Source organism: Triticum urartu, chromosome 2A (genome assembly GCF_056163025.1).
Source record: "Triticum urartu cultivar PI428250 chromosome 2A, HENAU_Tu73, whole genome shotgun sequence".
NCBI lineage: Eukaryota > Viridiplantae > Streptophyta > Magnoliopsida > Poales > Poaceae > Triticum > Triticum urartu.
Genome location: NC_141874.1, coordinates 580,335,325 through 580,362,485, shown reverse-complemented (window position 1 = coordinate 580,362,485; position 27,161 = coordinate 580,335,325). Strand labels below are relative to the sequence as shown.

Here is a 27,161-nt window from a genome sequence, read left to right as displayed (position 1 = left end):
GATAGCCCCACGGTGGGCGTTAACTTTCATGGGTTTGTCACGGCAGATGTCCTTGTGAAAGGACTTAGTCATGGAGCCATCGCTACGGGTTAGCTCAAAGGGTTAAACCGGACAAGGGGACACGGGGATTTTATACTAGTTCGGCCCCTTCAAGAAAGGTAAAAGCCTACGTCTAGTTGTGATTGGTATTGCTAGGGTTTCGAAGGCCAGGGAGCGAATCCGCTTTGTCTGGCTCTCGAGTTGTTATCTGTCCCTAAACCGCTGCCGAGTCGTCCCTTTATATACATAGGTTGACGCCCGCCGGGCTACAGAGTCCCGAAGCCGGATCATAAACGTGTCCGGTTCGGTCTCTATCCTTCCTATCTTACAAGACAAGTTACATGACTTGGTCGGTTTACATTTACAGGCTTTAACCCACCTTTGGGCCTTGGGCCTTCGTAAAGCACCATCATCTTTGCATCTTCATGGGATTCTAATCTTCAAGGAGTTAACCCGGCTACGCAAGGCCGGTTTACATCCAGTAGTAATATCCCCAACAGCATGCTTGTGTTTTATTGCTTTTGGGTGGAGTACAAAGTAGAGATGATCTACCTCGAGATTGTTGTGTCTGTTCTATGAGCCCTACCCCTCGGTTCATATAGGTACGTGCGGGGGGTCTAGAGTTACATCCTAGTCGCTTACGTACCAAGAGAATGAGTTGTAGATGACTTCCAACATCTTGGAGTATATGGCAACTCTTCGGGAGCCTTTCCTTTATACACAATGGGCTGCTATGATGTGGCCCACTTGTGAAAAGACATGGGGGTGCTCAGCCCAGCCCACTAGGTCGAGAGACGACCTAGTGAGAGACCCCCCAACTAGGACACGGTCAGTAGCCCTTGAACCGGTCTTCAAGTCTGAACGCACCTCGGTTCATTCAAGTTGTTCTCCTTCTTCGGTCATTGGTCTTGAAAACCTATTCGATGAATCTAGCTTTTCAAACCCTGGTTTATCGGATTAGATCTGAGGTGTTCTGGGCCATTTTGTTCACTGAAGCATCTTGCCATTTCTGCATTGCACCACACGTCAGAAATTTCCCCGCGTAGTCGTTCCTTTGCTGCGAAGTATTCCTGTGCTCTGTTCATATTGATGGCATGTGACGGTGTCCTGGACTAGGGGGTACTCATCACATCGTCTCCCGACCAGGTGGGTCGGGTCGAGGACCCCCATGGCAGTTTACAAATGGGCTTCTTCGGGCAGCCCATGACATATACGAGGAAGATCCCACAAGACTTGGCGATCAAGACAAGGACTCCACTCCACCGACGTATCCAATGAGGACTCTTGTTATCCTAGGCCTTCGGTACATTATATAAGCCGAGGCCAGGGTAGTCAATAGAGGATCATGAAATCTCATATTCTAGATCATTAGAACACAACATACAATCTTGAGGTAGATCAAGCTTGTACTCGATACATCGTCACCAATACAATCAAAGCGGGACGTAGGGTATTACCTCTTTGAGAGGGCCCGGGCCTGGGTAAATATTGTCCCCTTGTCTCATGTTACCCATTGATCCGAGATCCACAGCTCAGGCCCCCCTACCCGAGATCCGCCAGTTTTTGTACCAACATTGGTACTTTCATTGAGAGCCCCACTGTGTGATCGCAAAGGATCGATGGCTTGTCTACGGATTGACAACAATTTTTTCTGGACATCGAAGTCGTTTTCGCCTTCCATGCCTCCTCGAGTGTCACTTTAACAATCGCTTCGGTGGAATTGTGCGGAATTGAGTCTACAACAACCCTGTAAAATTTCATCGCGTTCCGATGGAGGAATCTTCGGCAATCTCCGATATACCGGAGCCCTATCGAATTTGGACGGGAATCTGGGATAGTTTGGGGCGAGGAGTCTAACAGTTAGCTCGGACATCCTTCGGAAGATCCAACTGTTCATCGGCTGCAGAATTCCTATATCTGCCAACCTTCAAAATTTCAGCTCGACCCGACTGTTCAATCTCCAGGAAACGTCCGACGAGTACATCAAATTTCGGATCTATTTCCTACGCCAAAACGAATCCGACTCGAGTTCATCTTTTTCATGAACGGGTTATCGGGCGTCCTTTTTGAAGGAAATTTTCTCTAGAGTATTGTTTTTGTCCTTAATCACATGCCTACAAATTTTAAAACCTTTTTCAAGGTAATCTTCACCGTCGCGTTGGTGTCAAACCAGCCCGGCAACGTTGCTCCATGGCTGCCGACCTGCGCTAGACAGATCATCGCTTTATCGAGCTGAGGTCAACCTCATCGGATCATCACCTTGGCGAGCCGACCAAGAGTTCAGCAATGCGAGGGCCAAATAATCATCAAGAGAACATCATTGCCCCACGGATTGCACGGGGCTGGCACACCGGCATCGCCACTCATTCACTTCGTCAAGCTGGCATCGACCGCGTCACAAATTTTGACCTGCATCGGCATCTCCATGCCACCTCTTCTTCAAGCCGATGTTTAACACGTCGACCTGCTTCGACACGTTGGCTGACATGGAGGCCCCGGCGTCTCTCCGCCGACCCTGCTAGACCGGGGGCTTCGCCATCTCTAGGCATGGATTGACCTCTCGGGCTCAGCCACCGCTTTTTCTCTAGAAAAAAATGAGGAGTCATGGGTGACCCTTATGAGAATTCTTCGTTGCTGAAAACAAATCTTTGTGGAAGGCATTTATTGACATGTTGAATTTTGGACATACTTAATGTGTATTGTTCTCTATATTAAACCTAGAATGGTCGGCATATTTTCTTCTAGTTAACGAGCTTCTTTGTCGTCTTTTTTATTTCAATACAAGAGTCTCACTCAAGATTATTATGTCAAATATTGGCAGCAGAGGTATAGTCTGAAAGTTGGCATCCGTAGTTTCCTAAATAATGTCGCTGCCTTCATTCTGACAACAGGAAAGCATCTCAATGTTATGAGAGAATGTGGGCACAGTGTTTAGGTATCTATGATTATTCTGCGGTCTAACCATAAAATGCTATGGTATGTGTGTGCTTACAGAAAACACACTCTATGTTGGATTATTTTTTTAGTTTTCCCTGTCAGATAATTCTAAGCTCACGAGCTTCAGTTTGAACCACCAATATCTTGAGTGTTGCGTATGTTTTTGCAAGTCGTGAGCTCTTGACTCTAGTGATTCACTACAAGAGCAACTAACTTAGATTTTTTTTTGGATAAGAAGGCAGACCGCAGTCTACCTTATATATTCCAAAACCAGACCGAGGTCTGAGGATTGTCAGATTACAAAGAAACTGAATGCAAGCTAGCAAGCTGCATTGGAGGGAGGAGGAAAGAGATACAGAGCGTAGCTAGCTTATTAGGAGGTTGAAAGAAGCTCCGCTTTACATGTGAGGAAAGCTCTTAGCGAAAAATCGTTCGATCGGGCACACCACAGGTGTAGCATCTCAGCTATAGTTGTCCCAAGAGCTTCCGCTGGTGTGGTCTTATTGTCAAAAATCCGAGCGTTGCGCACTGTCCATAATTGAGCAGCACATGCAGCAATTAGAACTGTCCAGTGGCTGGTAACCTCCTTCATTGTGAACACAAAATATTCCAGGGAAGGGGATGAACGGGCCTGTTGGAGCAATCCAAGCCTCTGCCATAGGTAATGAGCCGGTGCACATCGCAAGATGATGTGATCAACAGTTTCTTCTACTGGGCACAAGTCGCAAAAGGGATGCTGAATGTTGTTCCATTGTTTACGCAACATTGTTGTTCTGACGTTCAGGCGCCCTCTGTGGGCAAGCCAGAGAAAAACCTTCCATTGGTTGGGAATCACTTTATTCCAGATTATGTCCGCTGGCGCCCAACGGACCCCTCTGAATGTAAGCAAGGCATAGTAATTGCTAGCCATTGCAGGCTTTCTAGTGTACATATGGATATGGGAGTCAGAATGGCTTGTGGGAGCGGGCATGGAGGCAAGCAGCTCACTTAGAGATTGAAGCTCCAGAGCAGCAGTCCGTGAGAGGTTTGGATGAAGTTGCAGTATCCAGCGATCAAGATATTGCGAGGCCACCGAGCATTGTTTATCCTTGGCAAAAGAGAAGAGTGTGGGGAAGAGCTGATTGAGGCGGACAGCATAACACCATTTATCTTGCCAAAAAGTCATTAGCTTCCCATCTCCGACCCGGCAGAAAGAAGACTGCTGCACCAATGGAACATATTGGGCTAGAGCTCTCCATAAAGGTGTGTCAGTGGCCTTAAGTTTGTCAGGCAAGCTCGTACGCAAATATCTCTGCTGGAACCATTGGTAGCATGGGGCTGATGAACTTTGGAGGATCCGATTGGTGAACTTGCATAGCATCGCGTCATTGTGAGCCTCTAAGTCTCTGATCCCCAGGACACCGCTTTGCTTGGTCGAGACAACTTGATCCCAAGAAACCAAGCAGTCAGCTCGCTGTCTGTCCGCCTTCTTCTGCCATAGGAAATTCCTTCGTAGTCTGTCGACCTTTGCGATGTTGCTCCTGTTCCATTTTATATAGGCCATATAATAGTTTGGGATGGAAGAAATGACAGCATCAATCATGGTGAGTCGTCCACCCCAGGAGAGATATGTGGCCAGCCAGCCTGCCAATCTCCTGTCGATCTTCTGGAATACCGGCATCAGAACTGAGTTTGAGAGCTTCTGCATTGAAAATGGTAACCCAAGGTAATTGCATGGCAAGGAGCTGATCGGGCATCCCAAAATTGTAGTTGCTTCCAGTGCCTCCTCTACAGTCATATGGATAGGCACGAAGGTTCTCTTGTGATAATTGATTTCAAGGTCATGCTTGATAAGATAAAGAACGCCAGCCTCCTGCAGGAACTTGTTGCCTTGTTGGGCAGACAGCAGGTCTGGTCGTTACACCACTCCTTAACAGAGATGCTATACACACGATAGGCTGTAGACGATTTGCAGACGACGCATCTCATCAAGCCGTCAGTGCATAGTGCACACCTGGACATCACCGTCCATTCCTCTATCATGCACACTTCGTTTGGAAATTGGTGTCCATGTAGTAGTTTCTCTCCTTAAAGGAACCGGCCTCCACTGCGTTAGTTGCAAGTGTTAATATATAGGTTTATAGCTGTGTAACGTGACATGTATGTCACAGTTGTATTGCGTGCGTATTGTGTAATCTAGGCAGGTAGTTAGAGTAGATATAATCTTATCTCATGTATAGCTTGGAGTATGGGCCAAGACTACCAACTACCTGCCGATCCTTGTATCTTGTTGAGCTATATAACACGCACGCGTCCCTACAGGATTGCATACGCTTCCATCATAGTTTTTACATGGTAACCAGAGCCATCCTCGAGCACATCCATGGCGTCTTCAAGTTCCTTCCCATCCTCGCCATTCGCACACGCCGCCACCGAGAAGCTCACGAAGGGCAACCAGGCTCTATGGCGGGCGACGGTGCTCTCGGCCATCCGAGGAGCGCAGATGGCCAAGTACCTCGACGTCGAGCAATCGCCACCGCCCATGCAAATCGATGTGGCCTCGTCTGATGGCAAGACGACGGCGAAAGCGCCGAACCCTGACTTCCAAACCTAGTATGCTCAAGACCAACAAGTCTTCTCCTATCTCCTGACGACACTTCCGCGTGAGATAACTATCCAGGTTGCTTCATGCCACACCTCTGCTGAGCTCTGGAACATGGTGGAAGGGATGCTTGCATCTCACACCCGTTCCCAGACCACCAACGTCCGGATCGCCCTCGCCAATCTGCAGAAGGGCAACTCCTCCATCACCGACTATGTCGGGAAGATCAAGTCTCTCTGCGACGAACTGATCGCCGCAGGGAAGAGGGTGGACGACGACGACATCGTCTCCCACATCCTGGCCGGGCTAGATGAAGATTTCGACCCAGTGGTGTCTGCCATGTGTTCCCGGGTGGAGCCGGTGACCATGGCCGAGCTGTTCTCACAGCTGCTGAGCTTTGAAACAAGGCTCAATCTTCGGGGTGGAGGGTCCCAATCATCTGCCAATGCTGCTACCCGAGGCCATAGAAATGGCGCTGGTGGTGGTGATCGCGGTTGCCGCCAAGGTGGCAATGGTGGTGACCGCGGTGGGCGCGGCGGCGGCTACTCCAAATATGGAGGGCGCGGCGGTGGACACGGCAACAACAGCAGCGGGGGCAACTACAACAACAACCATGCCCCCAGGGTCCAGTGCCAGATCTGTGGCAAGATGGGCCACCCAGCCTGGAAGTGCTGGAAGCGCTATGATGAGTCCTATCAAGGCGTGGAGGAGAAGTCGGCCAACCTTGCTGCACCGCAGTACGGGGTGGGCACGAACTGGTACCTGGACAGTGGTGCCACTGACCACATCACAGGAGATTTGGAGAAGCTGGCCATGCGGGATCGCTACACTGGAAACGAACAGATTCATACTGCCAATGGATCAGGTATGGTTATTAAGCATATCGGTCACTTAGCTATTCATACTCCTGATCGAGATCTCCTCCTAAATAATATCCTTCATGTACCGCAAGCCAACAAAAGTCTAATCTCCGCTAGCCGCCTTGCCATTGACAATAATTCCTTTGTTGAAATTCATCCCTACTCTTTTCTTGTCAAGGAACGGGGAACGAAGAAGGTGCTCCTTCGAGGCAGGGGTAGAAGAGGACTCTACCCGGTTAGGCACACGGGATCCGACGCCAAGAAGCACATGCTCAGTGTCACCAAGCTATCCTCGGATAGGTGGCACCGGCGTTTAGGCCATCCGTCTCCTCTTATTGTTAGAAAAGTCATTAGCAAGAATAATCTCCCGTGTGAAAATTCATTCAATAAAGATTCTGTATGTGACGCCTGCCAAAAAGGCAAAAGTCGCCAGTTGCCTTATCCCAAGTCAATAAGTGAATCAAAATTTCCTTTAGAACTTGTGTTCTCTGATGTTTGGGGTCCTGCTGTTGAAACAGTAGGAAGGAAGAAATATTATGTGAGTTTCATTGACGATTTTAGTAAATTCACTTGGATATATTTGATCAAACACAAGTCTGAAGTTTTCCAAAAGTTTCATGACTTCCAACATCTAGTAGAACGTCAATTTGATCGCAAGATTCTTGCTTTACAAACAGACTGGGGAGGGGAGTATGAAAAGTTGAACTCCTTCTTTACCAAAATAGGTATATCTCACCACGTCTCGCGCCCTCATGCTCACCAACAGAACAGGTCAGCTGAGAGAAAACATCGACATATTGTCGAAGTAGGCCTTTCCCTTCTCGCTCAAGCCTCTATGCCCTTAAAGTTTTGGGATGAGGCCTTCATTGCTGCCACCTATTTGATAAACCGGATTCCTAGCAAAGTTCTCAAGTTTGAGACACCCTTTGAAAAACTATTCCATGAAAAACCCAACTATTCCATCCTTCGGATTTTTGGGTGTGCCTGCTGGCCGAACCTTCGACCCTACAATAACCACAAACTTCAATTCCGCTCAAAACAATGTGCTTTCCTTGGGTATAGCAATCTCCACAGAGGGTTTAAATGTCTTGACATATCCACTGGGCGTGTCTATATTTCTAGAGATGTAATCTTTGATGAAAATATCTTTCCTTTTGCTAGTCTCCATCCAAACGCCGGCGCTCGTCCTCGTGCTGAAATTTTGCTACTTTTTCCGGAGTTATTAAATCCTTCTGATCATGGGGGTGAATCTTATGCTGATGATCATGTGTTTAATAACCCTAATCCTTCCGCTAATGGAGACTGTACTGATGAAAAAAGTGAAAAAAATAGTGCTCCAGGCTATGATTTTATGCAGCAACAAGGATGTATAGGCGCCAGACACAAGGATGATTCAGATGGCAGTGCTGATCCTGAGGGATTCGGTGCAGAAGAAGCAGCAGGCGGGACCGGCGCGGATCCCACGAGTGATTCGTCATCGCCTACACCACGTGGTGGGCCTGGCGCATCAGCGCGCGCCACGGAGTCCGGCGCGCCAGTGCGGTCGGGCGGGGCTGATACGCCCGTGTCGTCGCGTGCAACGTGTCAAGGAGCGGCTGGGGCTGGGGCGTCGGTCCCACAGAGCAATGATGGCTCCAGCAGTCCGGCGCTCCTTGACACGTTGCATGCGACGACACGGGCGTATCAGCCCCGCCCGACCGCACTGGCGCGCCGGACTCCGTGGCGCGCGCTGATGCGCCAGGCCCACCACACGGTGTAGGCGATGGCGAATCACTCGTGGGATTCGTGCCGGTCCCGCCTGCTGATACGCCCGTGTCGTCGCGTGCAACGTGTCAAGGAGCGGCTGGGGCTGGGGTGTCGGTCCCACAGAGCAATGATGGCTCCAGCAGTCCGGCGCGGGCCTGTGACCGCGCGTCGCCATCGTCAACCGACAACCTATGGGAGACCGCAGATCTGCAGCAGGCTGAGCGCGCGGATGTAGAGGGAGATCTACCGTCGCTATCTGTGTCAGTACGAGGAATGGGATCCTCTGTGGCTGCTACCGGGTCTGTTGTGGCTGCTCCGAATATAACCACACGAGTCACTCGTTCGCAGCGAGGTATTACCAAACCACTAGTGCCTAAGGATGGCACGGTCAGGTATGATAAACACTTTAAGTTCGCAAACTTTGCAGCCACTGGTGAACCACAAAATGTGCTAGAAGCCTTGCATGATAAAAATTGGAAAAATGCTATGAGTGTTGAGTATGATGCATTAGTGAGGAACAACACCTGGCACTTAGTTCCACCGAAGCCAGGGAGGAATATTATAGACTGTAAATGGGTATACAAAATTAAAAGGAAGGTAGATGGAACAATAGATAGATACAAAGCTAGATTAGTAGCTAAGGGTTTCAAACAGCGCTATGGCATTGATTATGAGGATACCTTCAGTCCAGTAGTGAAGGCTACTACTATCAGACTTGTTCTATCTGTTGCAGTTTCCAGGGGATGGAGCCTTCGTCAATTGGATGTTCAGAATGCGTTTCTACATGGCGTTCTCGAGGAAGAGGTCTATATGAGGCAACCACCAGGCTTTGAGAACACATCCAAACCTAATCATGTATGCAGGTTGGACAAAGCCTTGTATGGTTTAAAACAAGCACCAAGGGCATGGTATTCAAGACTGAGTCTTAAGTTACAACAACTTGGATTCCGTCCATCAAAGGGAGATACTTCCTTATTCTTCTTCAAGAAGGGCAAGGTGATCATATACATGCTTATTTATGTTGATGACATAATTGTAGCAAGTTCCTCACAAGATGCAACGTTAGCATTGCTAAGAAACTTAAAAAGAGAGTTTGCTTTGAAAGATTTGGGAGAGTTACACTACTTTCTAGGTATTGAAGTAAAAAAGGTGCAAGATGGTATTTTACTCACTCAAGAGAAATATGCTTCTAATATTTTGAGTCGTGTAGGAATGAAGGATTGTAAACCTTTCAGTACACCTATGTCAACCATTGAAAAATTGTCATTGAATGAGGGCAAACCATTAAGTCCAGAAGAAGGAACAAAATATCGAAGTATAGTTGGAGCACTTCAATATCTTACACTGACAAGACCTGACATATCTTTCTCAGTTAATAAGGTCTGTCAGTTTCTGCATGCACCAACCTCCTTACATTGGACAGCTGTGAAGAGAATACTGAGATATATTCAGGGAAGCATGGGAATAGGACTAAGCATATGCAAGTCCCCATCAACAACAATAAGTGCCTTCTCTGATGCAGATTGGGCAGGATGCCCAGATGACAGGAAGTTCACAGGAGGTTTTGCAGTGTTTCTTGGCTCCAATCTTGTGTCATGGCAAGCAAAGAAGCAAGCAACTGTCTCAAGATCCAGCACTGAGGCAGAGTACAAGTCATTAGCAAATGCTACTGCTGAGGTAATGTGAATGGAAACGCTACTTGATGGATTGGGGGTCTACAGGCCACATGTGTCACGCTTATGGTGTGATAATCTAGGAGCAACGTATCTTTCTGCAAATCATGTGTTTCATGCAAGAACGAAACATATAGAGATTGATTTCCATTTTGTTCGAGAAAGAGTTGCTCAGAAGAAGTTAGAGATAAGGTTCATTCCAACTGGAGATCAAGTAGCTGATGGTTTCACTAAACCACTGCAGGTTCGACAGCTCCAAGCCTTCAGAAACAATCTAAACCTTGATATGTTGAGATTGAGGGAGGATGTTAATAGATAGGTTTGTAGCTGTGTAACGTGACATGTATGTCACGGTTGTATTGCGTGCGTATTGTGTAATCTAGGCAGGTAGTTAGAGTAGATATAATCTTATCTCATGTATAGCTTGGAGTACGGGTCAAGACTACCAACTACCTGCCGATCCTTGTATCTTGTTGAGCTATATAACACGCACGCGTCCCTGCAGGATTGCATACGCTTCCATCATAGTTTTTACAGCAAGCTCAGGGAAATCATACGAATCAGCAACCAGCTGCCAAAACGATCTGGCTCAAATAGGAGACTGATCACAGAGACTGATCTCCAGATTGCCATTGGTAAGGATCGGCCCCTAAGCCAAAGCAACATGAAGAAAAGACACTCGGGATCCAGCTGAGCCTTCCATAGCAAATGAAAGTTCAGAGGGGAAATCGATCCAGTGAACTGAGATAATATGCAGATGAAGCAGAATACACACCGGAAGAGCTCCACGCCCAGCAGCAAAATGTGTTAAGCATGGCAAGTGTGGAACACCAATTCAAGCCCCAGTATCAAAACTAAACAAGAATTAAAGGGACTGCACTGCAGTTTTTGGTGCTAACAATCCACGAAAGACAAAGCATGCATCCGGCTCCCTTTTAGCCGCTTAATCATGTAAGGTTCTATCAAAACTCTCTTCATCCTCTGATTTCAGCTGAACCTAAAGGATAACGCACCAGCGACGCGAGGGTACCTCGGCGACCTGTTCAGCCGGCGGCATGCCAGCAGCACCCACGGGAGGAGCAGCGGCCGCATCGGCTCGCGGCAGCAAGCCAGGAGCCGGCGGGTCATTGGCTTGCGGTCGGACGGGCTGCAGCTGCTCCGTAGCGGCGGCGTGGTGGTTGACAGGGGCACCATCAGCTTGGGTCGGTAACTTCCCATCCACAAACAGACGAGTCTTCCTGGCCGATGAGCTAAACGCACTTTCCTTCATCCTGATCCCCCCTACAGCTCCCTGGATCTTCGTGGCCTTTCCCTCATTCTTCCTTTTCTTTGCCATGGCTTGCCTAGCCTGCCACAATCAAATCAAATAGAGACTGGATGAGAAGTTTGAGAACCACAACCAAATCGGACAAGTAAGATCAGAACATAGCAATGCAACTCATTCGTCCAACAATCACAAGTAAGATGGACGCAAGGCTATGACCCGCACATAGCAATGCACACTTCTAACAAGTCTGATATTTTACTTCCTTTTTTGGCCCAAAATTTTCTGTTCTTCCCTTTTTGACACTCAAACTTCATTTTATTCCCTATGTAACATTTTCGTCAGTTTTGGCCACTAACGGTGTTAAGTCTGAACTAAAAAAGACTGTTTTACCCCTAGTGTAGTTTGTGATCAGATTATTTACATACAAACACATGAATGATGTGATATGTTTTGTGGTGTTGAATAAACTAGATGATTCCTTGCGCGTTACTGCGGAAATTTTTATCATGGTAGAAATTAAATTCAACAAAATTATATGATTCAAAATTCAACAAATTTATGTGGTTCAAATATTCAATAGTAGTAATAGACCTAAAAATAGTAAAAACGAGGTTTCTTTGCGAGGAAAGAAAGAAAGTTTAGTATAAGCAACAATTTCACATATTATTCTTATGTATAGCAATTAGGTTTGTAGCTAATCTTGTCTGATATGCATGCATCTCTTAACTAGATAGCGTCCATTGGATACGTACCTAGGTTAATTAGAGGAAAAAACTAATCATGCTTGCTTGATGCGTACGTGCGCTTACCAGCGATGACATGCACACACGCGCTGTGCTCTCGCTGGTGAGGCTGCCGAAAGACGTCGAGCTGGAGATCCTGGCGCGCGCGCCCGGCTTTGCCGACCTCTTGCGGTGCGCCGCCGCTGGCCGAAGGGCGGCTGCCACTGCTACTCCCTTTTCAGAAGCGGCGCCACGGTGCGGAAGGTTCGCGGGTTCCGAGCATCGTCGACGCGCCGGGATGGCCATCTGCAGCTTGCTCTTCGGCAGTATGTGCTAGCTAGAACGATTGGAATGCGTCCTGTTAGAAGTGCTCGTACATACTAGTACTACTAGCTAGTAAACGTTCAAGCAAAGGATCGATTAGGGATTCAGGAAGCCAGCTCTATATTACGGTGCGTGCATCGTCCAGAGCTTGGTTCATCGTTATTATTGTCGTCAGTTCATGGTCGCACCTCGTCATCAGAAAGTGTATTGCGTGAGCGCGCCGACGTGCATGTGGGAGATATAGTGAGTGTGGTTGACTTCGTCGAACATCATCTAGGAGCAGCATCGACGCGCACGAGCACATGGCAAGCTCCAGCGACACAGGAGCGGTGCTACTGCTAGCGACATTACGTGTAGCACTCTTGATGCCCCCCCCCCCCCTCCTCTTTTTTATCTCCCACACAGGAGCGGTTCAGGCCCCTTCTTTTCTCTTTGTGGTGACATACCATCATCAAGGGTAAAATTGTAATTGCACGTGCCAGTTAACACAGTTCGATGGAAAAATTGATGGAAATGTCAAATAGGGCATAAAATAAAGTTTGAGTGTCAAAAAGGGAAGAAAAATGTTTTTTGAGCCAAAAAGGGAAACAAATTTTAAGAAAAGGCCAAATAAGGAATTCTCTCATCTTCGGGGCCTTTCCCTCATTCTTCCTTTTCTTTGCCATGGCTTGCCTAGCCTGCCACAATCAAATCAAATAGAGACTGGATGAGAAGTTTGAGAACCACAACCAAATCGGACAAGTAAGATCAGAACATAGCAATGCAACTCATTCGTCCAACAATCACAAGTAAGATGGACGCAAGGCTATGACCCGCACATAGCAATGCACACTTCTAACAAGTTCGAGATCGAACCAGGAGCAGAAATCGAACCACGCTTCCTCGACGAGCAGAAATCCTCGAGGCACAACACCAAGTCGCTCGATCGCCCATCGCTTCCTCATCCAATAATCACAACGAGGATGAGGAAGGTTCTAGCTCCGCATGCGCATGCATTGCTCCTGGTGCAGTGGGTGACGGCGACGCTGGGGCACGCGGAGCACTACAGGTACAGGCACCTCGTCGCCGCCGGGGTGGACTACGACATCGCCTGCTATCCTGCCAGGCCGCCCGCGTGACGCTCCTCGAGGTCGCGGCGGTGCTGCTCCAGGAGCCCATGGACGCAGCCAGCGAAGACAATTACACTGACTTGCTCGAGGCAGTGCCCCGCGGCATGGATTCGCTCCTCCACGGTGCTCGTCCACGACACCTTCTACGACACGGAGCCGGAGGGCGGGCCACTCGACGAGGCCCGTCGCGAACACGGGTACCTAGTCGATGTCGTCCACGCCGACGCCGGGCACCTCTTCAGGCTCTAGGCCGCGACTCTCGGTCTCGATGCCCTCCCCGGCGGCCAAGTCGCGTACGATCTCTGGGTACTCGACCACCTCCACGCCGACGCCCTGGCAAGGGAGGCGCTGCAGACGCTGAACGTCGCCGTCGAGAGGAGCCTTGCGGCTGACCTCGCCGTCGCGGGTGCGGCCCGGCCCTCGTGCCATCGGCGGCGCATAGGCTGCAGCAGACCGTCACCGCGGTCGACGGCGCTGCACGACTTGCGATGAACGAACTCGCGAACGCGAGGTCCAACGCCTACTCGTCCAGCAATCAAAACAGGACGAATCTCAGGGAATACTTCGAACAAGACGAACCAAGACCTGGGAGGAGGTGGAGCGGCAGAACACGCGCCGATCGAACAAAATCTCGGTAAGCACAAATCAAACGCACACCTACAAGCAGCAACTGGGTCGATCCGGTTCAAACCAATCACTAGAACGACGAAACCCCCCTGGCATCCATCGACGGGACATTGGGATCATGCATGCTCAAACGAAATAGTCGACAACGATATCAACACCAAGATCAAACAGAGCAACAGCGCGGCTAGTCTATGCACGCATCGACGACCAACAGATTTGACCAACCCAGGACCGGATCAAGGCACGAATTCGCTATGCATTTGATTCGAACTTGAACAAGGACAGGAGATTGGGGAGAAGAGGAAGCGGTGATCTCTCACCTGCTCCTCGGTGGTGCTGCTTGCCCTTGCTCGCCTTGCGATGGCGGAGACGAGAGCGAGGGCGCCGTGGGAGAGTGGAATGGGAGAGGAGAGCCAGTCGGCTTTCTCTTATATGGGCAGGCCGCCCGGGTCGGAGGAGGGCAAGGCTGGCTGAGGTGGCGTATCCAACGGACCAGACGCGCCTAGAAGGTTCGCTGCACCGTCGATTCGACCCGGCCCGAGGGCCCACTGGTCAGAGGTTGACCAGGTCCTCGCACTGCACAGAGGCGTCGCCGCCGGTCGGCGGCCGCCTCTCCCCAGGGGCGGGCCCACCTCAATTCAAGCGTATTCAGTTGAATACCCATTATTTTTGTGAAAAAACTAGGTATATATAGTCTATATACTATGTTGTATAAGGAAAAACGATACCTTGTATAAGGAAAAACGATACCGACACATCCAGAGCGTCGAGTTAAGCTTTTCAGCCCAAAAAGTAAGGCAGCCCATTGTCTATTTCTCCTCATCACCACGACCAGGCATGGCCCATTGGCCCAAGTCACTCGCACACATCCATCATTGCACAGAAAAAATTCCATCGATCAGAGCCAGGCACACGAACCGGTAGCGCCGCCCCTGTTCTCGAGTTCTCCACTCGCCGCACGCGACCCAAGCGGCCAAGCAACGAACCGCCTCCTGATCGGCACCGCACGGCGGCCAGGGTCCAGAGCTGTCGTCGCTTGATCGGCGATCGGTTGCAGGTACGCGCGGCGGCGGCTGCAGCGTGGACGCGCCCGACGAATACATCCCTGAATCCCTAATCCCTTGCCCCTTTTGGTTCTGAACTTTCTAATCTCTGTTGTAGGTGGCGGGTAGCAGGATTGCAGGAATCAATCTAATTTCAAAGCCACAACTCGAATTCAACTATCAAAGGTATAATCACTAATTAGATGTACTAATCACTTGACCCAGAAATTGGGCTCTCTCCTCTCATGCACGTGTTCTAACTGAATTTATTTATCAGTGTCGAACTGAATTCAGGCAGCTAGGCAGCGCTTTTGCTCTCATATTGTCCAGGCAGCAGGCTGCAGTACAGAAGTGCAAGACTAAGTAAGTTAGTTTGACCACTAATCACTTGTCTTTCTTGTTTTAATATAGTGAAATTAGAGACTAGTTTGCAGTCAATTAAGAATTGTTTAGACATGAGAATTTACAATTTTCCATTCGAGTTTGTAATGAGAGAACGTTTATAAATTCTGAATTTGTTCCAGTGAGCGTTATGTATAATGATTAGTACTCTAAAACTTGAGCAACTTTACTTTTCAGGTGTAAAACATGAAGAGTAAGAATACTGGCACTACTGATTTGAGAGCTTTCATGAAAAGAGTTGCTGCAAAAAGAAAACAACCTGAACCAACGAGTGTTACCCCATCTTCCAATGAAAGTCAGATGCAATTGGTAATTTTTGAAGGGCAAAGTGGTAGTGAGACACACACAATACCACCTGAACCTGAGAGAGCTCCTCACACAGAGGCCCCAATAGCAGAAGATGATGATGAATCTATGGCCCTAGATGAATCTGATTCTAGTGATGAGGATAGTGATGATGACATTTATAACATCGAGCCTGATCCTGGGTTGAGGACTCCTATCTCAAGCTATGATGTTAATGAACGAGATTCAGTTAGAAGGGCCTACATTGCATTGGGACGATGTAAACCAAAGATGCGGAAGAAAGATTTTCCGCAACATGAATGCGGAGGTAAGCGTCGCTTCCAACCGGCTTGGTTTGATGAGTATAAGTGGCTTGAGTATAGTGTGGATAAAGATGCTGCATATTGCTTTTTTGCTATTTGTTCAAAGATAGTACTAAATTTGCTGGTGGAGATAGTTTTGTTAATGGAGGGTTCAGAAATTGGAATATGAAAGCGAGATTTCGTGAGCATGCTGGTGAGGTGAATAGTGCTCATTGTGAAGCCGAAGAGAAATATAATTTGTTCATCAAACCTAAAGCATCAATCCGTGAGGCCATTTCCTCACAGACCACACAGTACAAGGCTGAGTATCTAGCTCGATTAAAATGGTCACTTGAGTGCATAAAATTTATTTTGCATCAGGGGTTGGCTTTTTGTGGTCATGATGAGGGAAAGGATTCTAAAAATAAAGGAAATTTCCGAGAACTTTTGCAATGGCTGGGAGGCAACTTTGAAGAAGTTAATAAGGTTGTTTTAGGAAATGCTCCACAGAATTGTCAGATGATAGATCACAAGATTCAAAAACAGCTTATTAGTTCTTGTGCTCATGAAACAACAAAATTTGTCATAGAGGAACTTGGTGACGAGTGTTTCGCAATTCTTGCTGATGAATCTAGTGATGCATACCAACAAGAACAGTTAGCTCTTTGCTTGCGATTTGTCAATAAAATAGGGGAGCCGATTGAAAGGTTTCTTGGTCTTGCTCAAGTTGAGGATACTACATCATTGACTCTTAAAGAAGCAATTCAGACCTTGCTTATGAAGTATCAACTGCCGATATCCAAGGTACGTGGGCAAGGGTATGACGGTGCGAGTAACATGAAGGGTCATGTTAATGGTTTGAAGAAACTAATCATGGAAGATTCTCCTTCTGCTTATTATGTTCATTGCTTCGCCCATCAGCTTCAACTAACCCTTGTAGCTGTTGCTAAGGAGAATATTGATTGCAAATGGTTCTTTGGGCACCTTGCATATTTGTTGAATGTTCTTGGGATGTCATGTAAAAAGATCCTCATGCTTCGCGTAGCTCAGGCTGAGTATATGATTGAAGCATTGAAACTAGGTGAAATTGAAGCTGGCCAAGGTTTGAATCAAGAGATGGGCCTAGCAAGGCCCGGTGACACACGATGGGGATCTCACTACAAAACGGTAATGCATGTTATGTCTTTGTATCCTTCAATCAGGAAAGTTCTCTTTAGGCTTGGGAAAGAAAGTAATTCGGCAGAGGCTTTAGGAGCTCAAACTATGTTGGAAGTATTTAAATCATTTGAGTTTGTTTTCATGTTGCACTTGATGAATGAAATATTTGGGTACACAAGTGACTTAAGTAACGCTTTGCAAAAGAGGGATCAAGATATTGTGAATGCAGTTGATCTTCTCGAGTTCACAAAGGTACAACTGCAAGTTCTAAGAGAAGATGGATGGAAAGAATTCCTTGAGAATGTCACTTCTTTTTGTGTGAAGCACAATGTCAGATGTGTTGACATGGATGGGAAGTACAAGCCTATACAAAGAGCAAGAGCGTTCTATAAAAATGTCATGAATTACCACCGGTTCCATGCTGATATGTTTTTGGGTGTCATTGATAGGCAACTTCAAGAGCTTAATAACAGGTTTGATGAGGTAAACACGGAGCTACTTAGATGCATGGCATCATTCAGTCCAGCCAAGTCATTTTCTTCTTTTAATATTGATGACCTGGTTAAGCTTGTTGGGTTCTATCCTCATGATTTTGACTTTGAAGAAATGCACCAACTTCCTTTTCAATTGAATCTCTATATTACTGATGTGAGGAATGATGAAAACTTCACAAACTTGAGAAGTCTAGCAGAGTTGTCTATGATGCTTGTTAGAACAGGGAGGGCTCTTCGGTATGATATTGTTTACAAACTTCTCAAATTGGTGCTAGTCCTTCCTGTTGCAACAGCCGGTGTTGAGAGGGTCTTTTCATCAATGAACTATATAAAAAACAAGCTAAGAAGCAAGATGGGGCAAAAATACTTGAATGGTTGCTTGGTCACATTCATTGAAAGGGATTTCTTCTTGCAGGTTAAGGATGAGGACATTATCACACATTTTCAAAGCATCAAGGATCGCAAAGTTATCCTGTGATTTGTAAGTTTTTATCGATCCCATATATATTTTAGATTTTGCGATGATATGTTGAACAATGTTTTTTACTTCCATATGGTGAACAATACCAAGTTATGATCAATTTTTGTGAATATAATATATTATGTGGTATCTTTTATATAGTTTAGAACTAGTACAATATGCTTCTGTAATTGATCTGCAAGGAAGGCCATAGACTTTCAAAAAAAATCAAAATTTGAATACACAGTCTTGAATTCCTGGGCCCGCCCCTGCCTCTCCCCGGACCCCCGCACCCGCCGCCGAGCTGCATTGCCCCACGGAGCCCTGCAACCGCCGCCGCCGTCTACGCCTCGCGGCCCCCTCATCTGCTCCGGCTGAATTCCACCCTCCCTCGAAACCCTTGCTCGCCGGCGACCAGCCCAACCGAGAGCTCACCTCCCTCTGCTCTCCATCCACAGCGCAGGGGCGACAGAGACGCCGGAGATGCGCCGCGTCGGGCTCCCCGAGAGCCCTTTGCATGCCATCGCCGCCGGTCACCCCCGACTGCACTCGCCGCTCCGCGCGGCCACCCCAAGCCCCCACCCCCGTACACGACGCCAGCGCAACCTAGCGGTACGGCGCATGGAGCTCCTCTCCCCCAATTTGTCCCTCTTAGCGAAGGCGGTCGGAATCCACTCCTCCAGCCAGTAAGCCTCCACCCATCGCCGCCTCGCCGGAGATGGCGGCTCCCGCTAAACGACAGAGCTTCGTCCCAACCCCCCGTTTCCGTGAGACGAGACCCCGCAGTGCCAACGCAGATTGGGCTTCAGAACTAAAATGCAACGCGCACGACGGCCTGTGGCGAACTAGATGGGTTGGCTGTGTATATGTACAAAAACAACTTCCTTTTTATAAGTATAAAACAATTTAGAAAAAAATGATTCACTACTTTTGTTTTTGTTTTGCAAAAATATCGAAGACCACATATTAAAGTAGGCCATCCTTACAAGGTCATCTTTACAAAAATTAAAATTCACACACATGTCTTTGAGGAAATTGACGTTGCCTTCTTCCTACAATAGCTGGCGACGGGCCCTGAGCCAAGCCCGAGGCCACCTATGGAGCTCCGAAACACCATTAGAGCGAAGAAAACATTGTTGATGCAGCAACTGAGAAGTTACGGGTCAGAGCCAGAAGAGTCGGTGATAGTAATCCGGAAACAGAACGACGTCACGCAAAAGAATAAGACGGATAGGGCTAGATGACCATCCGAACCACATGGATCCGAGGCGACTTAACCTCACAAGCTCCCCGATGACACCGAAGTTGGATGAACATCACCGGTCAAAGAAGGAGCCAGAGGACCAGGACACTAAGAGGTGGCGTCCACCCCGCAAGGAGACACCTTCAAAGACCACCTGCATAACACTAAGGCACAACAAGATCTGCCACCCCATAGGAGCGGTGACTACATGATTCTCCACCCTCCTCTGCGTCGCTAACGAGACCACTATCAACAAGCTGGACGAGGAGTCAGGAAACCATATTCTTAATCCGCATGATGGAGCCATCACCATAACACCGTTGATTCTCCACCCTCCTCTGCGTCGCTAACGAGACCACTATCAACAAGCTGGACGAGGAGTCAGGAAACCATATTCTTAATCCGCATGATGGAGCCATCACCATAACACCGTTGATGTCGAAAACGAAACACTAATCCTAAGATACCTAACTATAGCACCGCAAGGCAGATATACGTCGCAACGACAAGTGGAGGAGGAGGAGACATGTGGCCTAGCTGGCATGGAGTGGCGGCGGCTAGAGTTTCTTGAAAGGAGGGCTTGGACAATAACTACTATATGTTTTGATTCTTTTACAAAAAATATGTAAAAAGTGTAAACAACCAATATTCTAATAAAAACATTCACCTTTCTAAAGTGTTTGTGTATTTCCAGAACGAGTCCATGACTTTTAGAGAAATTGATGAAGCAATTATAACAATGTCTCACATATTTGAAAATGGTTCGTGCAACTGAAAAAGCGTTCACATGTTTTCAAAAATTATGATTTTTTAAAAATGCTTGTGTTTAAAAAACCATGTAATTACAAAAAAGTGTCCAACCTTTCAAAAATATTTATACAGGTTAGAAAACATTTCGTGCAATTGAAAATTACTTAGAAAATATTCATTAAATTATAAAAATGTTTGCCCATTTTAAATGTTTATGTAACAAAAAATTGTTTGTATAATTTTTGGAAAATATTCATGTAATTATAAAAAATGTTCACATGTTTAAAAAATAATCATGCAATGGTTAAAAGTGGTCACATATTTTACACTGTTTATGTTTTCAATCGAAAAGGTTCATAAAATGTTAAAATAAAAATATTTAATAAACAATAAATTAACCAATAAAAATATAAGAAAGACATAAGGAGAAATTAGGAAAATAAAATGATGACAAAAAGAAAAGTGAGAAGTGAAAAGATGAAAATAAAATAAGATAATAACAACAAACAGTAAACAAAGAAAAATTGTATGAATGGAAAAGTGAGAAAGAAAAATGAAAACTATCAAAGGGGGGAGGGGGTAACTGAAGATAAATCATTGAAAACGAAACAAAGAGGTTCCCAAAAAGCAACCGAAACAAAAATTGCCCACAAAATCAAGACCAAGAAAACTAGGTGATGCATTGTTAACGCTCACAATAGGCAAAAAATAGCCTTTGTGCAGCAACTCATGCCGCCAGATAGTGGACTGGGAATAGTTGGGATGTTATGATGGCCCGACACTAGAGTCGGACTCCACTTGGACTCATGACCCATGACAAGATCATCGTCAAGCACTAAACAGACACTTGGGCCCATGAGAAGAGCACATGTGAAGGCGACAACATAAAATGACTCTACTGCTTGAGACCTGGCGAGGGTAATTCTCGAGGTACCTAGTTGTGATGCATAGTCACCATAGATTTGTTTGGCAGTAGGACGTAACCTCCAGCTATCAAACATACATGATATACAAATTTAGATGTGTTATGTGTGGAAATGTGTTGCATGCTTAAAATGCTTTAAATCGCTCTATAGTGTGAAATGTAACAATTGTTTGGAGTGGATAAGCACAACACACACACACACACACAGAGAGAGAGAGAGATCTAGTTTTAGGCATAGATAACAAATTCAGTTGTGCTATTGGAGATGCTTATAGGTAATGTTGGTATGCTATATTAATACTACACCATAACATATAGTAACTCCTTTAGAGCATCTCCAACAAATCCATATAAAAACTTCGCTTGAAAGTGGTTATACGTGATCTCCATAAATTTTAGGGGAGTTTTGCGCGTGAGATGCTTTAGCAGATCCCCTATACATCTTTCCTTATAACTTGTGTTTTTCCTATTTCTCTATGTACTAGCATACAGATGGCATATACATGTCTATTATATCAACATAATATTTCAAACACACATATTGAACATCATTTCGAAACAAAATTATGAAATTTGATTCAAAATTTATATTCAAATTGAAATTGAAACATAACAAATGGTCCAAACTATTCAAAGTAACATAACAAAGGGCCCAAATCATTCAAAGTAAAACATATCATGACGAAGTTTATTGACCAAGGAGCATCCGCAAATGCTTAACAAGATCATCACGAAGTTGTTCACGTCCGCGCCGTTTTTTATTTATCAATGCATTTAAAGAAATTTTTGGAGTCGTTGTGTATCCTTCTGTGGCTCAACAGGTAATATATATAAATGTTGTCCCCTCATTCTCATAGTGAAAGTCTTGCGGTTTTCCTCTACGGCCATGTTATGCAGGATGCCAGGATCACACATGCGGTTATGACGCGTCAAAAATCCTTTTGGTGCCAGAATCTTGTACAACCATGAACATGGCAAAGAGAGCTTGAAGAGCCCCGAATGCCCGCTCGACATTCTTTCTACATGCTTCTTGATGCCTTGCAAAGTGAATATTTCCGTTATTTAGGGTTTCATATTGTTTTTCACGAAAGTAGCCCGTGAAGGATATGCCATTAGGAAGATAGTTGCACATGTAGACGGTCCAGTGAGCTTGGGAAGCGCGGCTGAGAGATGAGGCTAGGAGAGGCGGTCGGCATGAGGCGGCGATGGCCGAGGCGGGCGGGGTGGCACGACAATGGAGCGAGGCGGTGGAAGGGCAGCGGGCCATCGCCAATGGTGGCATTGGTAGCCATAGGACATGGAGGCGAGCGTAAAAATTCACTGGTTGCCTCCTGCCTGTTTTAGGGAAATTATGGGAAGGCTTTTTTTCATGGATAGATGGTGGTTGGATTAATTATATCTGGGTCCCTAAAGAAAAACGCATGTATGAGAACTGGTAACCCAGTTTTTTTTTTCAATTCCTCCTATACCAATTTTTTAATAGGAGAAAGAGGACATTTTGGAGATGCTCTTATCTGGGTGGTGTTTGATGGCATATCACAACAAAAACCTTCTGTAGAAATAGCGTTAGTTGTAAAATGGAGTTTGCAAGTGAAATTTCACGATGGCAATAACTCAGCCTGCAGCGGAGCTAGAGTCTATTTTGTTTTATTTCTCCCGATTAGGAAGGTGCATGCACACGCTTCTTCTTTTTACGAGGGATGCACATAATTAATGAGCGGTGCATTGGAGGAACTAGTAGATGCATCCTCTTGATTAATCCTGGACTTTGTCGACGAGGGTCCAAAAAACTCGTGACGGACCCTAAATGTTTTTTTTTTTGGAACCACGGATCCAAACTGGTAATTAGTCATGCAACGTCCCATACACGACGCATCACGATGGTCATCTATGGATCGCCTCCTCTTTGATGATAGATATTGAACTTGACGACGTCTGCTCGGTGGCGGTATAACAAATGCCTGCAGGCTGCTCATTGCTCTTCGTTCGTGCTGGTTAGCCAGGATATACGCGATGAGAAAGGTGCGCGGTGAAAACGGTTAACTTAGCGGCTCACTCACACACTACTAAATTAGCGACAAGTAATATGGAAGAGGGAGTAGGTGTAAGGGAGAGGTGTAAAAAAGGGCCCATGCAACATAAGAGGAAAAAACTCGCGAAATTTCAGTTTGCCCGCGTAGACACACTTGGAAAAATCCTGATCGCGCCGTTCCCGTCGCTATCCATCAGCGGCAGGAAGAGTTTGTTGGAGACTCTCTCTCCTCTAACAGAAAGTGACGTAGGCCCGGAGAATCAAATGTGTCAGAGCGAGACAGCGAGTGCCGGCTGTGTCCAGCACACGAGTGCAAAACTAAACCCGCTGTTCCATCCAGGGGCGGGCCCACCTCAATTCAAGGGTATTCAGTTGAATACCCATTATTTTTGTGAAAAAACTAGGTATATATAGTCTATATACTATGTTGTATAAGGAAAAACGATACCGACACATCCAGAGCGTCGAGTTTCAGCCCAAAAAGTGAGGCAGCCCATTGTCTATTTCTCCTCATCACCACGACCAGGCATGGCCCATTGGCCCAAGTCACTCGCACACATCCATCATCGCACAGAAAAAATTCCATCGATCAGAGCCAGGCACACCGAACCGGCAGCGCCGCCCCTGTTCTCGAGTTCTCCACTCGCCGCACGCGACCCAAGCGGCCAAGCAACGAACCGCCTCCTGATCGGCACCGCACGGCGGCCAGGGTCCAGAGCTGCCGTCGCTTGATCGGCGATCGGTTGCAGGTACGCGCGGCGGCGGCTGCAGCGTGGACGCGCCCGACGAATACATCCCTGAATCCCTAATCCCTTGCCCCTTTTGGTTCTGAACTTTCTAATCTCTGTTGTAGGTGGCGGGTAGCAGGATTGCAGGAATCAATCTAATTTCAAAGCCACAACTCGAATTCAACTATCGAAGGTATAATCACTAATTAGATGTACTAATCACTTGACCCAGAAATTGGGCTCTCTCCTCTCATGCACGTGTTCTAACTGAATTTATTTATCAGTGTCGAACTGAATTCAGGCAGCTAGGCAGCGCTTTTGCTCTCATATTGTCCAGGCAGCAGGCTGCAGTACAGAAGTGCAAGACTAAGTAAGTTAGTTTGACCACTAATCACTTGTCTTTCTTGTTTTAATATAGTGAAATTAGAGACTAGTTTGCAGTCAATTAAGAATTGTTTAGACATGAGAATTTACAATTTTCCATTCGAGTTTGTAATGAGAGAACGTTTATAAATTCTGAATTTGTTCCAGTGAGCGTTATGTATAATGATTAGTACTCTAAAACTTGAGCAACTTTACTTTTCAGATGTAAAACATGAAGAGTAAGAATACTGGCACTACTGATTTGAGAGCTTTCATGAAAAGAGTTGCTGCAAAAAGAAAACAACCTGAACCAACGAGTGCTACCCCATCTTCCAATGAAAGTCAGATGCAATTGGTAATTTTTGAAGGGCAAAGTGGTAGTGAGACACACACAATACCACCTGAACCTGAGAGAGCTCCTCACACAGAGGCCCCAATAGCAGAAGATGATGATGAATCTATGGCCCTAGATGAATCTGATTCTAGTGATGAGGATAGTGATGATGACATTTATAACATCGAGCCTGATCCTGGGTTGAGGACTCCTATCTCAAGCTATGATGTTAATGAACGAGATTCAGTTAGAAGGGCCTACATTGCATTGGGACGATGTAAACCAAAGATGCGGAAGAAAGATTTTCCGCAACATGACTGCGGAGGTAAGCGTCGCTTCCAACCGGCTTGGTTTGATGAGTATAAGTGGCTTGAGTATAGTGTGGATAAAGATGCTGCATATTGCTTTTTTTGCTATTTGTTCAAAGATAGTACTAAATTTGCTGGTGGAGATAGTTTTGTTAATGGAGGGTTCAGAAATTGGAATATGAAAGCGAGATTCCGTAAGCATGCTGGTGAGGTGAATAGTGCTCATTGTGAAGCCGAAGAGAAATATAATTTGTTCATCAAACCTAAAGCATCAATCCGTGAGGCCATTTCCTCACAGACCACACAGTACAAGGCTGAGTATCTAGCTCGATTAAAATGGTCACTTGAGTGCATAAAATTTATTTTGCATCAGGGGTTGGCTTTTCGTGGTCATGATGAGGGGAAGGATTCTAAAAATAAAGGAAATTTCCGAGAACTTTTGCAATGGCTGGCAGGCAACTTTGAAGAAGTTAATAAGGTTGTTTCAGGAAATGCTCCACAGAATTGTCAGATGATAGATCACAAGATTCAAAAACAGCTTATTAGTTTTGTGCTCATGAAACAACAAAATTTGTCATAGAGGAACTTGGTGATGAGTGTTTCGCAATTCTTGCTGATGAATCTAGTGATGCATACCAACAAGAACAGTTAGCTCTTTGCTTGTGATTTGTCAATAAAATAGGGGAGCCGGTTGAAAGGTTTCTTGGTCTTGCTCAAGTTGAGGATACTACATCATTGACTCTTAAAGAAGCAATTCAGACCTTGCTTATGAAGTATCAATTGCCGATATCCAAGGTACGTGGGCAAGGGTATGACGGTGCGAGTAACATGAAGGGTCATGTTAATGGTTTGAAGAAACTAATCATGGAAGATTCTCCTTCTGCTTATTATGTTCATTGCTTCGCCCATCAGCTTCAACTAACCCTTGTAGCTGTTGCTAAGGAGAATATTGATTGCAAATGGTTCTTTGGGCACCTTGCATATTTGTTGAATGTTCTTGGGATGTCATGTAAAAAGATCCGCATGCTTCGCGTAGCTCAGGCTGAGTATATGATTGAAGCATTGAAACTAGGTGAAATTGAAGCTGGCCAAGGTTTGAATCAAGAGATGGGCCTAGCAAGGCCTGGTGACACACGATGGGGATCTCACTACAAAACGGTAATGCATGTTATGTCTTTGTATCCTTCAATCAGGAAAGTTCTCTTTAGGCTTGGGAAAGAAAGTAATTCGGCAGAGGCTTTAGGAGCTCAAACTATGTTGGAAGTATTTAAATCATTTGAGTTTGTTTTCATGTTGCACTTGATGAATGAAATATTTGGGTACACAAGTGACTTAAGTAACGCTTTGCAAAAGAGGGATCAAGATATTGTGAATGCAGTTGATCTTCTCGAGTTCACAAAGGTACAACTGCAAGTTCTAAGAGAAGATGATGGATGGAAAGAATTCCTTGAGAATGTCACTTCTTTTTGTGTGAAGCACAATGTCAGATGTGTTGACATGGATGGGAGGTACAAGCCTATACAAAGAGCAAGAGTGTTCTATAAAAATGCCATGAATTACCACCGGTTCCATGCTGATATGTTTTTGGGTGTCATTGATAGGCAACTTCAAGAACTTAATAACAGGTTTGATGAGGTAAACACGGAGCTACTTAGATGCATGGCATCATTCAGTCCAGCCAAGTCATTTTCTTCTTTTAATATTGATGACCTGGTTAAGCTTGCTGGGTTCTATCCTCATGATTTTGACTTTGAAGAAATGCACCAACTTTCTTTTCAATTGAATCTCTATATTACTGATGTGAGGAATGATGAAAACTTCACAAACTTGAGAAGTCTAGCAGAGTTGTCTATGATGCTTGTTAGAACAGGGAGGGCTCTTCGGTATGATATTGTTTACAAACTTCTCAAATTGGTGCCAGTCCTTCCTGTTGCAACAGCCGGTGTTGAGAGGTTCTTTTCATCAATGAACTATATAAAAAACAAGCTAAGAAGCAAGATGGGGCAAAAATACTTGAATGGTTGCTTGGTCACATTCATTGAAAGGGATTTCTTCTTGCAAGTTAAGGATGAGGACATTATCACACATTTTCAAAGCATCAAGGATCGCAAAGTTATCCTATGATTTGTAAGTTTTTATCGATCTTATATATATTTTAGATTTTGCGATGATATGTTGAACAATGTTTTTTACTTCCATATGGTGAACAATACCAAGTTATGATCAATTTTTGTGAATATAATATATTATGTGGTATCTTTTATATAGTTTAGAACTAGTACAATATGCTTCTGTAATTGATTATACGCCTGAAAGGAAGGCCATAGACTTTCAAAAAAAATCAAAATTTGAATACACAGTCTTGAATTCCTGGGCCCGCCCTTGGTTCCATCCATGGCTACCTTGGGGACGTGCCGTGCCGTGTCATGCCATAAATATTGTGATACGA

The 27,161-nt window shown here is 45.8% G+C and overlaps 1 protein-coding gene and 4 pseudogenes across 2 annotated transcripts; all 5 read left to right on the top strand.

Moving 5' to 3' along the window:
* The first annotated feature begins 5,799 nt into the window (after window positions 1-5,799).
* Window positions 5,800-11,046, top strand: LOC147986018 (uncharacterized). Its single transcript, XM_087541835.1, has 3 exons — window positions 5,800-6,499; window positions 9,616-9,840; window positions 10,828-11,046. Exons 1-3 carry the CDS (start codon window positions 5,897-5,899, stop codon window positions 11,044-11,046), a joined length of 1,047 nt encoding a protein of 348 aa, XP_087397961.1. The 5' UTR covers window positions 5,800-5,896.
* Window positions 5,822-5,960, top strand: LOC125541909 (small nucleolar RNA Z247; annotated as a pseudogene).
* Window positions 11,047-12,973: 1,927 nt separating the features above from the next.
* Window positions 12,974-13,896, top strand: LOC147986017 (uncharacterized; annotated as a pseudogene).
* Window positions 13,897-15,516: 1,620 nt separating this feature from the next.
* LOC125537326 (uncharacterized) lies at window positions 15,517-17,965 on the top strand (annotated as a pseudogene).
* Window positions 17,966-23,992: 6,027 nt separating this feature from the next.
* On the top strand, window positions 23,993-26,879 carry LOC147986016 (uncharacterized; annotated as a pseudogene). The gene is made up of 2 exons (XR_015615171.1): window positions 23,993-24,077; window positions 24,294-26,879. The product of XR_015615171.1 is annotated as an uncharacterized LOC147986016 (transcript).
* The last annotated feature ends 282 nt before the right edge of the window (window positions 26,880-27,161 follow it).

Bases quoted from the DNA above. Each gene is read 5' to 3' on its own strand.
- LOC147986018 (XM_087541835.1), top strand. From the start codon at position 5,897: ATGTGTTCCCGGGTGGAGCCGGTGACCATGGCCGAGCTGTTCTCACAG. The intron at 6,500-9,615 runs GTACCGCAAGCC...AGATATATTCAG, and splicing joins TCCTAAATAATATCCTTCAT to GGAAGCATGGGAATAGGACT. The intron at 9,841-10,827 runs GTAATGTGAATG...CTCTGATTTCAG, and splicing joins TAGCAAATGCTACTGCTGAG to CTGAACCTAAAGGATAACGC.